Here is an 11,598-nt window from a genome sequence, read left to right as displayed (position 1 = left end):
GCGCTGAGAGCCAGGGACTTATTATAGAGAGGGTGTATAGGGTTCCTGGCAAGTGTGGTGGATACTACTAGAGTGTTTCTAGCAGGTCCAGAGGAGACCAGATTAGTTCGTGAGTTCTTGGATGTGTTCCCTAAGGATTTACCAGGGCTGCCTCCGCACAGGGAGATTCAATTCGTCATTGAGTTGACACTGGGGATAGAGCCAGTGTCGAGGGCACCATATAAAATGGCACTGACAGAACTGAAGGAATTAAAGATACAACTGCAGGAACTTCTGGATTTAGGGTTTATCAGGTCTAGCTTCTTGCCATGGGGTGCACCAGTTTTGTTTGTGAAGAAGAAGGACGGGACTCTGAGGATGTAACGACCCAAAATCACTAATAAGGCTTAAGGGCCTTGATTAGTGTGCTAGGAGGGCATAATTGGTGTATGTGTGAATTTATTAGCTTAATGCATGATTATGTGATAAGCATGCTTGTATGGTTATATGAATGTAAATGTGATTATATGCTATAATTGTGAGGACCACATTATTATGTGGGTAAATCTGCAACATGCGACTTGAGGCGATCCTAGGGAGCTTGTTAGCAGGAGAGTCACAACGGGACCTAAAACTTGACTTGGGGCAAGTCAAGGGGTATTTCGGGTATTAGATGGTTATTTGGGTTATCGAGTTATGGAAATAAATAATTGGAGATATATTTGAGGTTAGGAAGCTTAGGTGGGAATACTGGGGAATTTTACCATTTTACCCTCGAGGACGTTTTCGGTACCCCGAGCCTCGGGATTGATTTCATTGCTTACGAATAGACTAAGTAAAATATAGAACACGGTGTAACAAAAAGCCAAACCAACCTTCCCTCCTCTTCTTTCTTTTTTCTCTCAAAGGAAACCACAAGGAACCAAGAAGAGCTTGGCTGGAATTTAGAGAATTGGAGCTGTGATTTAGGAGATTAGCTCAAGGATTAGCTAAGGATTCACTCAAGAATTAAGGTAAGCCATAATTTTTATGCATGGTTGTTAAATTCTGTGGCTATGGCTGAGTTTTGAGGTGTTTATGGGTTTTGACATTGAAGGGCTGAATTGAAGCTTGGAACATGGGAGTTAGCTCAGAAATTTCTTGAGAATTGGTTCATCGGTTAAGGTAAGCTCGAATTTATGATCTAATGTCTGAATCTTAGTGTTTTCTTGACTGGTTTTGATGTTTTTAAGCTTTTGGGTTTCAGAGATTGAAGTGGGATTTTGATGAGTTTCTAGGCTAAGTTTTTGCTGGATTGTGTTGCTGGAATCGTGTTAGAAGTTTTGTGATAGTTGAGTTGTGGATGGTTTTGGATGGTTTTGAGGGAGGTTTGAGTGTTAAAAATGGTGGTTTTTCTGGGTCGGAGGGGTCGGGCCGCGGCATAGTTCTTGGTGTGCCGCAGTCCTCTGAAGCTGATGAGTACTGGAGATGGAGGACGGGCCGCGGCATGGGGCATGTAGGGCCGCAGCCCGTTTCAGTTTCTGGGCAAGGCTGAGCCTCTGGTTGGTGCCATGCCACGACATAGGGAGCTTGAGCTGCGACCCTTAAGGAAATTTGTGTTCTTGGGATTTTAAGCATGGGAATTTAACCTAGGATTCTCAGGATCGTTTTTACTACCATGTTTGGTTGAATTCGATGTTCCAGAGACTAGAACCTTATCCGGAAGCCTTTTTACAATTATTAATGGTATCCCTTATCTTGGTTGTGACTAGGTACTAAGCTAGGGCTCGGGAAACGGATCATGCTCAAGAGGCATCTCTCGTAATCAGTATACCTAGAAATTAAAGGTAAAAGAACTGCACCTGGTTGTGGATTTATGATGGGACTAAGGGTTCCCTGTTTTGTATGCTTTATAAAGGATGGTATTATGCCATGTAAATAATAAACAAACGACCTAAGAGTGCAAGAGTTTACATTAGCGAACAGGGCGCGGCTCAGCCTCTAGTAGATGAGGACAACTTATTATGCACTGAGCTCGGCTTAACCGGACCGGGGTCAGTGGAGTAAACAGAGGGTGCGGCCTAAGGGTGTTGACCCAGATTATCATGTGATTTGATTATTATCATTGATTGATGGACTTGTCATGCTGAATAGCTGAGTATTGGTTTGTTGATTCTCTAGTTGTGTCTATGGACTATATGATCGATGTGGTATGCTAAGTGTATGAACGTGCTCTAAAAGATTATTCAATTGCTATCATTGTTTGTACTATAACGTTATGTTTACTTGCTGGGCCTTGGCTTACGGGTGCTAGGTGGTGCAGGTAAAGGCAAGGGCAAGCTTGATCAGCCCTGAATCAGAGAGCTCTGAAGGCAGAATGTACATGATCAGCTGCTCAGCCACCACGGTTGAGGGGAGACAGGAACAGGAGGACCACAAATGTCTGTTTTTCCCTTAGAGTGGCTAGTGGTTGTTTGTACTCTGGAAATTTTGTAAACTGACTTTCAAACACCGTTTCTTTTGGGATCCCTTGTTCAAAATGTTTAATTATATGAAATGTGTCTTTGTGACCAAAACCTTTTAACCCTAGTTCATTAATGATTTCAGTGACACGTTTTTAACTAAATGACTTGATTAGCAAGTCCTGCACCTTTATAAATACACAATGTAGTGGTCTTGGCTATTCAGGGCATTACAGAGGATCTGTATAGACTATAGCGAGTTGAACAAGTTGACCATTAAGAATAAGTATCCTCTACCAAGGATTGATGACTTGTTCGATCAACTGCAGGGAAAGATAGTATTCTCGAAGATTGATCTTCGATCTGGTTATCACCAGCTAAGGATCAAGGATGAGGATATACCAAAAACGGCCTTCCAAACGAGGTATGGGCACTATGAGTTTCTGGTCATGTCGTTTAGTTTGACCAATGCCCCAGCAGCCTTCATGGGCTTAATGAACAGGGTGTTCAAGGACTTCTTCGATTAGTTCATCATTTTAGTATACTCCAGTTCAGAGGCAGAGCATGAGCTACATCTTTGACAGGTCTTCCAGAGGTTAAGAGAACATTGGTTGTACGACAAGTTTAAGAAGTGTGTGTTATGGTTACCAGAAGTGAAATTCCTTGGACATATAGTTGGAGAAGATGGGAGTAAGGTGGACCCATCTAAGGTGGAGGCAGTGAGAGATTGGCCGAGGCCAAGGAACACCTTAGAGGTTCAGAGTTTCCTTGGGTTAGCAGGTTACTACAGACGGTTTGTGGAGGGGTTCCCAAAGATTGCTGCACCGATGACAGAATTAACACGGAAGAATTTGAAGTTTGTGTGATCAGACAAGTGTGAAAACAGTTTTCAAGAATTGATGCGACAACTTACTACTGCACATGTGTTGAGTCTTCCTTCGGAGGAGGGAAAATTTGTGGTATATTTTGATGCATCGAGGTTGGGTTTAGGCTGTGTGTTGATGTAGAATGGGAAGGTTATAGCTTATGCACCACGGTAGCTGAAGGAGTATGAACAGCGGTATCCTACCCATGACTTAGAGTTGGCAGTGGTGGTATTCACACTGAAGGTTTGGCGGCATTATCTGTATGGGGAGAAGTGCGAGATATACACCGATCACAAGAGTTTGAAGTACTTCTTCACCCAGAAGGACCTGAACATGAGGCAGAGGCGTTGGTTGGAGTTGGTAAAAGACTATGACTATGATATTCTTTACCACCCAGGGAAAGCCAATATAGTGGTGGATGCATTGAGCCGGAGAGGCTCGAAGTAGTTATTTAGTTCCACTCAGATATCGAGGGAGTTGGCTGATGAGATGTCTAGAGCGAGGATAGATTTGGTGGTGTGTGGGTTGGCCAATATTACTTTACAATCGACCCTACTGGAGTGGATTAAGGAGGGTCAGCTGGTGGATCCACAGTTACTGGGGGTTAGAGAGAATGTCTTAGCGGGAGCAGCTAAAGATTATTCTATCTCCGAGGTTGGTCTGCTACGGTATCAGGGTCGGATTTGTGTTCCGACTGATGTGGGGATTAGACGCGAGATACTGGATGAATCACATACCATGTCATACTCACTTCATCCAGGAACCATAAAGATGTATCAGGATCTATGGAAATTGTATTGGTGGCCTGTAATGAAGAAGGATGTGGTAGAGTACGTGGCCAGGTCTTTAACTTGTCAGCAGGTGAAAGTTGAGCATCAACGACCAGCGGGGCTGCTTCAGCCTTTGGGTATTCCCGAGTGGAAATGGGAGGATATTGCGATGGACTTTGTGGGAGGATTACCCAGGACAATGGGGCTTCATGACTTGGTGTGGGTGATAGTGGATAGATACACCAAGTCAGCTCATTTTCTTCCAGTGAAGACGACTTATACGGTGGATCACTATGCAGAGTTGTATGTGAGGGAGATCATATGTCTCCATGGGGTTCCTAAGTCTATAGTATCAGATCGGGATCCTATCTTTACCTCCAAGTTTTGGGGTAGTTTGCAGAAGGCTATGGGGACTCAATTGAAGTTCAACATGGCCTTTCATCCTCAGACTGATGGATTGTCTGAGTGGACGATTCAGTTGTTGGAGGATATGCTTAGGACATGCATGATCGACTTTGAGGGATCGTGGAGTAAGTATCTCTTGTTGATTAAGTTTTCTTACAACAACAGTTATCAATCAACGATTGGAGTGGCTCCATATGAGATGTTATATGGAAGGAAATGTAGATTGCCCATTCATTGGGATGAGATGGGTGAGAGGAAGTATTTAGGGTCGGACATGGTTCAGAAGACTAATGAGGCTATTGAGAAGATTTGAGATCGAATGCTCGCTTCATAGAGCAGACAGAAAAACTACGCTGATCCCAAGCGTAGGGACGTGGAGTTCCAGGTTGGGGACCGTGTATTTCTGTGAATTTCACCACTGCGAGGGGTGAGGAGGTTGGGGAAGATGGGCAAGCTTAGCCCTAGATTCATAGGACCTTTTGAGATCTTAGAAAGGATCGGACAGGTGGCTTACAGGTTAGCCTTGCCACCATCATTTTCAGGTGTTCATGAAGTATTCCATCTTTCTATGCTTCGAAAGTATGTCTACGATACCACATATGTGTTGATGTATGAAGACTTGGAATTGCAAACAGATTTGTCTTATGAGGAGCGACCGATTCAGATCTTAGACAGGAAAGATAAGGCTCTACGGAACAAGACAATTCCTCTGGTTAAAGTATTATGGAGGAATAGCAGGGTCGAGGAAGCGACCTGGGAGCTTGAGACAACAATGCGGGATTAGTATCCCGAGTTATTCAAGTAAAATTTTGAGGAAGAAATTCTCAGTAGGAGGGGATAGTTTTAACGATCCAAAATCACTAATATGGCTTAAGGGGCTTTGATTAGTGTGTTGGGATGGCATAATTGGTTTATGTGTGATTTAAATGATTTAATGCATGCTTATATGATTATATGGATATGTGAAATGCAAGATTATGAGTATTAGTATGCATGTAGGCTCTATTTAGCTTATAGGGGCATATTTGTAATTTTGGTCTGTTGAGGGCATAAATGTTTTTATTTGTGGTAAATTGTTGAGACCACATTATTATGTGGATGTATTTGCAGCTTGTGGCTTGAGACGATCCTAGTGAGCGGTTTAGCGAAATAGTCACAGCGGGGGTTTATACCCGACTCGGGGAAGCCTGGGGGTACTTTTGGGAATTTAAGAGATATATTGGAGATTATTAGACATTGGGGAAAATAATTGGTGATTAATTAGATGATGGGATTTAAGTGGTAAATAATAGGGACACTCAAGGAATTAGCGGGAATTGGGAGCAAATGACCAAAATACCCTTAGATTGATTAAAAGGTTTAGTTTTTAGTTGGGAGGGTAAAAGGGACTTTTGATTATTAAGAGAAATAACTAATATACTCTGCTTCTTTAGACTTTTGTATAAAGTAGGGAAAGTGTAGAAGCTGTGAAGGAAAACAGAACACTCAACTTACCCATTTCTCTTCCCCTCATGATTTCTTTCTCTCTCACTCTCCTTTGAGAATTTTGAAGCTGAGAACTCAGAGGAAGTTTAGGCAAGGGCTTGGGGCTTTGATCCTTGGAGTCGCTAAGAAGTTCAGCTGGAGTTAGCTGCTAAATTAAGGTAAGCTTTAAGGTTTTTGAGATTTCTGAGTTTGGTTGAGAATTATCTCTGAAATTGGATTTTTGGATGGGAATTTAAGAACTTCAGCTTGGGGATTGGAGTAACTAAAGTTTGAAAGGGCATTGAAGGCAACCTAGGTTCAGATTTACTCAGCTGAGGTAACAATTTCTAACCTTGATTATTTGAGTTTCTAGTTTTAGATGGTGTTCTTGATCTTCAGAGCTCAAGTTTAATTTTTGTGTTTGATGAAGTTGTTAGTCAAGGTTTAGTGTTATGTCGGTGTTTTGGTTGGGCTATAGTGAATTGTAGGTTCAAGTTTGAGGTTAGTTGAGATTTGGAATGGGTTTTTGGAGCTTTGGCTCGGAAAAGTTCGATGGGAAAAACCCAGAACTTTGCATGTTTTGGTTGTAGCGCTATAGCGCTAGGTTGGGAGCACTACATTGCTAGGCTGAGTTTTCTGGGGGCTTAAGTTTCTGACTATAGCACTGTATCGCCCTCTTGTAGCGTTGTAGTGCTACCCTTCCTTCAGAACTTGGTTTTTGGGTACTTTTTTAGGGTTTTGCTTGGGGATTGGGGGGACGGTTTCACCACCTCGTTTGGTTGAATTAGAGGTCTCGAGAGCGTGAGTTTAATCTTGGGATTGACCTTCGGAATTCTAACTCACTAAAGTATCATTTTGTGGATTGTGACTAGGTGTATGCTAGGGCTCGAAGCGGGATCGTGCTCGAGGGTTGTTTTTTTAACCAAAGCACTCAGAATCAAAGGTAAGAAAACTGCACACGGTTATGTGGCTATGTTGGGACTAAGAGTTCCCTATACTTGTATGCAATGTTTGCATGATGGTATTATGCCATGTGAACATGAAATAAATAGCCTAAGAGTGCCGGAATTTATATTGGCGTACAGTATGCGGCTCGACCACTGGTAGCTGAGGTTAATTATATAATCACTAAGCTCGGCCTAAGCGAGCCAGAGTCAGTGGGATAAAAAGAGGGTGCGGCCTAAGGGCGTCAACCCTAGATATTATATAGTATGTTTACTGTTGTGAATCTAATGATTATGGCTTGATAATTACCCGAGTGATAGATTGTTGGTTTGATGACTGATATCACTGATTATGTGAACAATGTGGTCTACTGAGTGTCTGATTGATGATTTGTGAATTATTTGATTACTGATTATTGATTATGCTCTGTGAAATAATTTTCTTGATGGGCCTTGGCTGAAGGGTGCTACGTGGTGCAGGTAAAGGGAAGGGTAAGTTGTACCAACCCTGAATTGGAGTGCTCTGGGGTGGAATGTACATTGCTAGCTGCTCGGCCACCACGGTCGAGGGACGATACAGAGACAAGAGACCCTAAAGTGCCTATTTTTCCATTAGAGTGTCTTCTGGTTGTTTATATCCTCTGAAGTTTTTTGTAAACTGTTATTTAACCCTATTTTTGGGATCCCGTGTATCAATTGCTTATTTAAATGAAATTTATCTTTTATGACCAAAATCTTTTAACCCTAGTTCAATAATAGTTTTAGTGACACATTTTCAACTAAACGACTTGATTAGCAAGTCTTGCACCTTTATAAACACGCATTGTAACTGTCTGGGTTATCCAAGGCGTTACAAGATGAGCCATCAACGTCCAGATTCTAGACTTGGGGTTCTCCTTCAAAATGATCAGTTCTAGATGCTAGGGGGCTCAGTGTTCTACTCATCACCTGTACAAGGCGATGGTCAAGACTCTGATGGTTGCTCGACCATTTCCTCATTTGTCTCTGGTAACCCGGTACATTCAGCTACAAAATCTGCAAGAGCCTAGCCTTTAATTGTTGTTTGGGGTCGGTATTTGATTTCATACTGCCTGAGGTCTATAGACCATTTGAGTAACCAACTAGAGGTGTCCACCTTTTGTAGGACTTGGCACAATGGTTGGTCGGGAAGAACCTTTATGGGATGAGCTTGGAAGTATGGGCAAAGTTTTCTAGATGACAGGAGCAGGCAGTAAGTTAATTTTTCAATTAGAGGATATCTGTTCGCAGCTTCGACCAGCCTTTTACTGACATAGTAGACTGGATGTTGAGTCTTGTTTTCTTCTCTAACTAGAACTACGTTGATAGCGTGTTGAATTGCTGCTAGGTATATGCACAATTCTTCACCTTCCAGAGGTTTTGAAAGGATCGGGGTTTGTTCCAACTGCTACTTTAGAGCTTGGAAGGCTTGTTCGCACTCTTCGATCCATTCAAATTTCTTTGTGCCTTTGAGGATATTAAAAATTAGATTACACCTATCAGTGGATTTGGACACGAATCTCCTGAGTGCTGCTATACGTCCTATTAGACTTTGCACGTCCTTGGTCCTAGATGGTCAGGGAATGTCCAGCAGTGCCTTTTTCTTCTCGGGATTTGCTTAAATTCCCCTGGAGTTCACTATAAACCCCAAGAATGTTCCCAACCCCACACCAAAGGAGCATTTTAGGGGGTTCAATTTCATTCTATACTGCCTCAAGATGTTGAATGTGCCCCCAACCTTTTTGGATTTCATCAACATATCATCCACGTAAACTTCCATGTTATTTCCTATTTGATCTTTGAACATACGATTTACCAGTCACTGATACATGGCTCCAGTGTTTTTCAAACCAAACAGCATAACTTTGTAGAAGTATAGCCCCACATCCGTGTAGAAGCTGATGTGCTCCTGGTTGGGTGGATGCATACTTATTTGGTTGTACCCTGAGTATGTATCCATAAAGGTTAAGATTTCGTGGCTGGCTGTAGCGTCCACGAGCTGGTCAATTCTCGGAAGTAGGAAGCAGTCCTTTGGGCATGCCTTATTTAAATATGTGAAATCCATGCACACCCTCCACTTGTTATTAGGCTTTGGCACCATTACGGGATTGGACACCCATACTGGGTAGAAGGCTTCCCTAATGAAGTTGTTATTTCAAAGCTTCTCCACCTCCTCCTTTAATGCCTTCACCCTCGCTTGATTCAGTAACCTCCTTTTTTGTTGTACGGGCTTGAAGTGTTCGATATTGATGTTGATGGCATGGCTAATAATGGTTGGGCAGATCCCCACCATATCATCATGGGACCAGGCGAATACATCTTGGTTGTTCCATATGAACTAGATCAAGGCGAATATTATGTTCTCGGACAACTCTTTCCCTACCTTGACAACCCTGGTTGGGTGTTTTAGGTCAAGAGGGACTTCTTCTAATTCTTCTACTGGACCCACCCATGTATCAATATCCCCAAAATGAGGGTTTATGTCCTCCCCCCCATTTTGGGCTACATCCTATTTCTAGTGATTGGGCCCTACAGGTTGTGTGGTGCAAAGTGCCTTCCCTGCCTTTATTACTGATGAATTATTACATTCTCTTGCCACCAGTTGGTTCCCTTTGAGATATCCTATACATGCTCGGGTTGGGAATTTGATGAGCAGATGGAAGACAGAAGTGACTGCTCGGAGGTCATACAAGGCTGGTCGACCTATCATGGCATTGTACGGAGAAGCGATGTCGATTACTACGAACAAAGCCACTACAGTGTTGTTGTTAGGTGTCGTCCCCACTGTCAAAGGCAACCTTATGCTCCCTTCTGGAGCCATTCCATTCCCTGTAAACCCATATAGTAGCTGTTCGCATGGTTCCAGATCTTTGATGCTTAAATTCATCCTCTTCAGGGTACTATTGAACAGGATGTTGGCAGATGACCCATGGTCTTCGGGCCACAATCATATCAGCGATCTGTACTTCTTACCACCAACGGATCGTTATGTGGATGATGTACGTGACTTGTGTCTTCCTCGCTGAATGTGATGGGCTCACACTCGTAGCGAGGCTGTTTGGGAGTACACTCCTAGACAACCAATACATATTTCTCCTGATCGTGCCCAAGGGAATGGGCATATCTTTCTCAAACTTTGCTTTAGTTTCTAGCCAAATGTGGTCTTCCGTAGATCATATCTAGCCGACCAGCAACTGGTGGTTGTAGGAGAGGTTGATTGCTCTGATACTGTTGAGACTGTTGCTGAGGAGGCTGTTGAGGATGATGGTCGGCAGACAGCCGTACATACCTCTTTAGATGAGCATTGTTTTTTCGGAAGAGGAATTCTATCTCCTCCTTCAGGTGGTTACATCATTGGTTTCATGACCATAGTCATTGTGAAACCGGCAGAAGTTGGACATATCCCGTCTATTAAGATCCTTCAACATTGGTGGAGGTCTTCTGTACAGTACGACAACCTGTGTGGCATTAAAAACATCCTCCTGGGTCTCTAACAGGATGGAGTAAGTAGCAAATTTAGGAACATATTCATGTGGCTTGGGCTGCTCGACATTCTTAGGCTTCTTATTATCATTATGCTTATCGCTACTTCCAGCCCCATTAGTGCATTTTCCATTCTTAGCCCCATTGTTTCCTCCCTCTGCAGGGTTGGTGGTATTCCCAGCATCTGTTTTCCCCTGCTCAGTAGCCGTCTGAGTTGGATTATCCACCTTCCTCTCAGCTTCCTCAAGCTTTATGAATTCCTCTGCTTAATCAAGGAACTCCTGGGTGGTACTTGCAGACTTTCTTTTCAAACTGCTCCAGAACAGACTCTTCACCTTAACTCCCTAATTGATGGCTATTAATTTACCATCATTACTAAGGGATTTTACTCGGGTGGCTTCTCGCATAAAACGTTGAATGTAGTCCTTCAAAGGTTCATTATCTCTTAGTTTTATGTCCACCAGGGCATTCGGCTCGACGGGAAGGGGCATTGCTGAAGAGAATTGAGAATAGAATGTGCATACAAATCCATCCCATAATGTAATCGACCCTGGTTGTAGCTTGAAGAACCATTGCTGAGAAATTTCTGACAGAGTGGTTGGGAAGATCCTGCACCTGGCATCATCCTGAATTCCCTGTAAATCAGTCTGTAGTTCAAAGTTGTGAACATGAGATATTGGGTCCTCCAGTCCAGTGTACATCTTCCATGTCAGCATTTTGAATTTGATAGGTATGGGTAGTTGATTAATAAGTTTAGAAAATGGGGAACCTCTCTTCCTCTCCATTTCAATATTTGTTAACTTGGGGGCTGTCAAGTCCCTTACCAGTCAGATTAACAAATACAGTCGGACCTAGATGTTAGGGTCTGCAGCTGCCTGGGGCTGCGCTGCATTGCGGACCTCATCCATTCTCGGGTCCCGAACAGACTCAGGCAGAGCTATGTTGTTAGAATCCCAATTTTACCTACTTTGATTAAGAGCATCCCGAAGGTTTTCACCTCCCATGGGGCCCATTCGGTTGAAAACAGAGTTTACCCGAGGTCTGCCCCCAGCATTCTGGTTGTCTGCCCGTCTTGGTATGAAACCCTCCACCTCGAGGTGGTTGGTTGTTCGGGACATCCTGCCCTTGTGGGACAAATGGTCATTTAGGCTAGTTACCTCTCTGACCTTGGTTGTTCTATTGGTGAACTTGGCTTGCCGCCTCATCATGGTCATACCCATCAGCGTAA

The 11,598-nt window shown here is 43.2% G+C and overlaps 1 protein-coding gene across 1 annotated transcript; it reads right to left on the bottom strand.

The window, feature by feature from the left end:
- Positions 1-10,225: 10,225 nt before the first annotated feature.
- Positions 10,226-11,155, bottom strand: LOC133825190 (uncharacterized). The gene is made up of 2 exons (XM_062258169.1): positions 10,738-11,155; positions 10,226-10,632 (listed from the first exon to the last, which is right to left on the bottom strand). The coding sequence occupies exons 1-2, from the start codon at positions 11,153-11,155 to the stop codon at positions 10,226-10,228; spliced, it is 825 nt and encodes a 274-aa protein (XP_062114153.1).
- Between the last annotated feature and the right edge of the window lie 443 nt (positions 11,156-11,598).

Source organism: Humulus lupulus, chromosome 3 (genome assembly GCF_963169125.1).
Source record: "Humulus lupulus chromosome 3, drHumLupu1.1, whole genome shotgun sequence".
Classification (NCBI taxonomy): domain Eukaryota; kingdom Viridiplantae; phylum Streptophyta; class Magnoliopsida; order Rosales; family Cannabaceae; genus Humulus; species Humulus lupulus.
The sequence above is the reverse complement of the archived record's forward strand: the minus strand, read 5'-3'. Positions and strand labels throughout refer to the sequence as shown.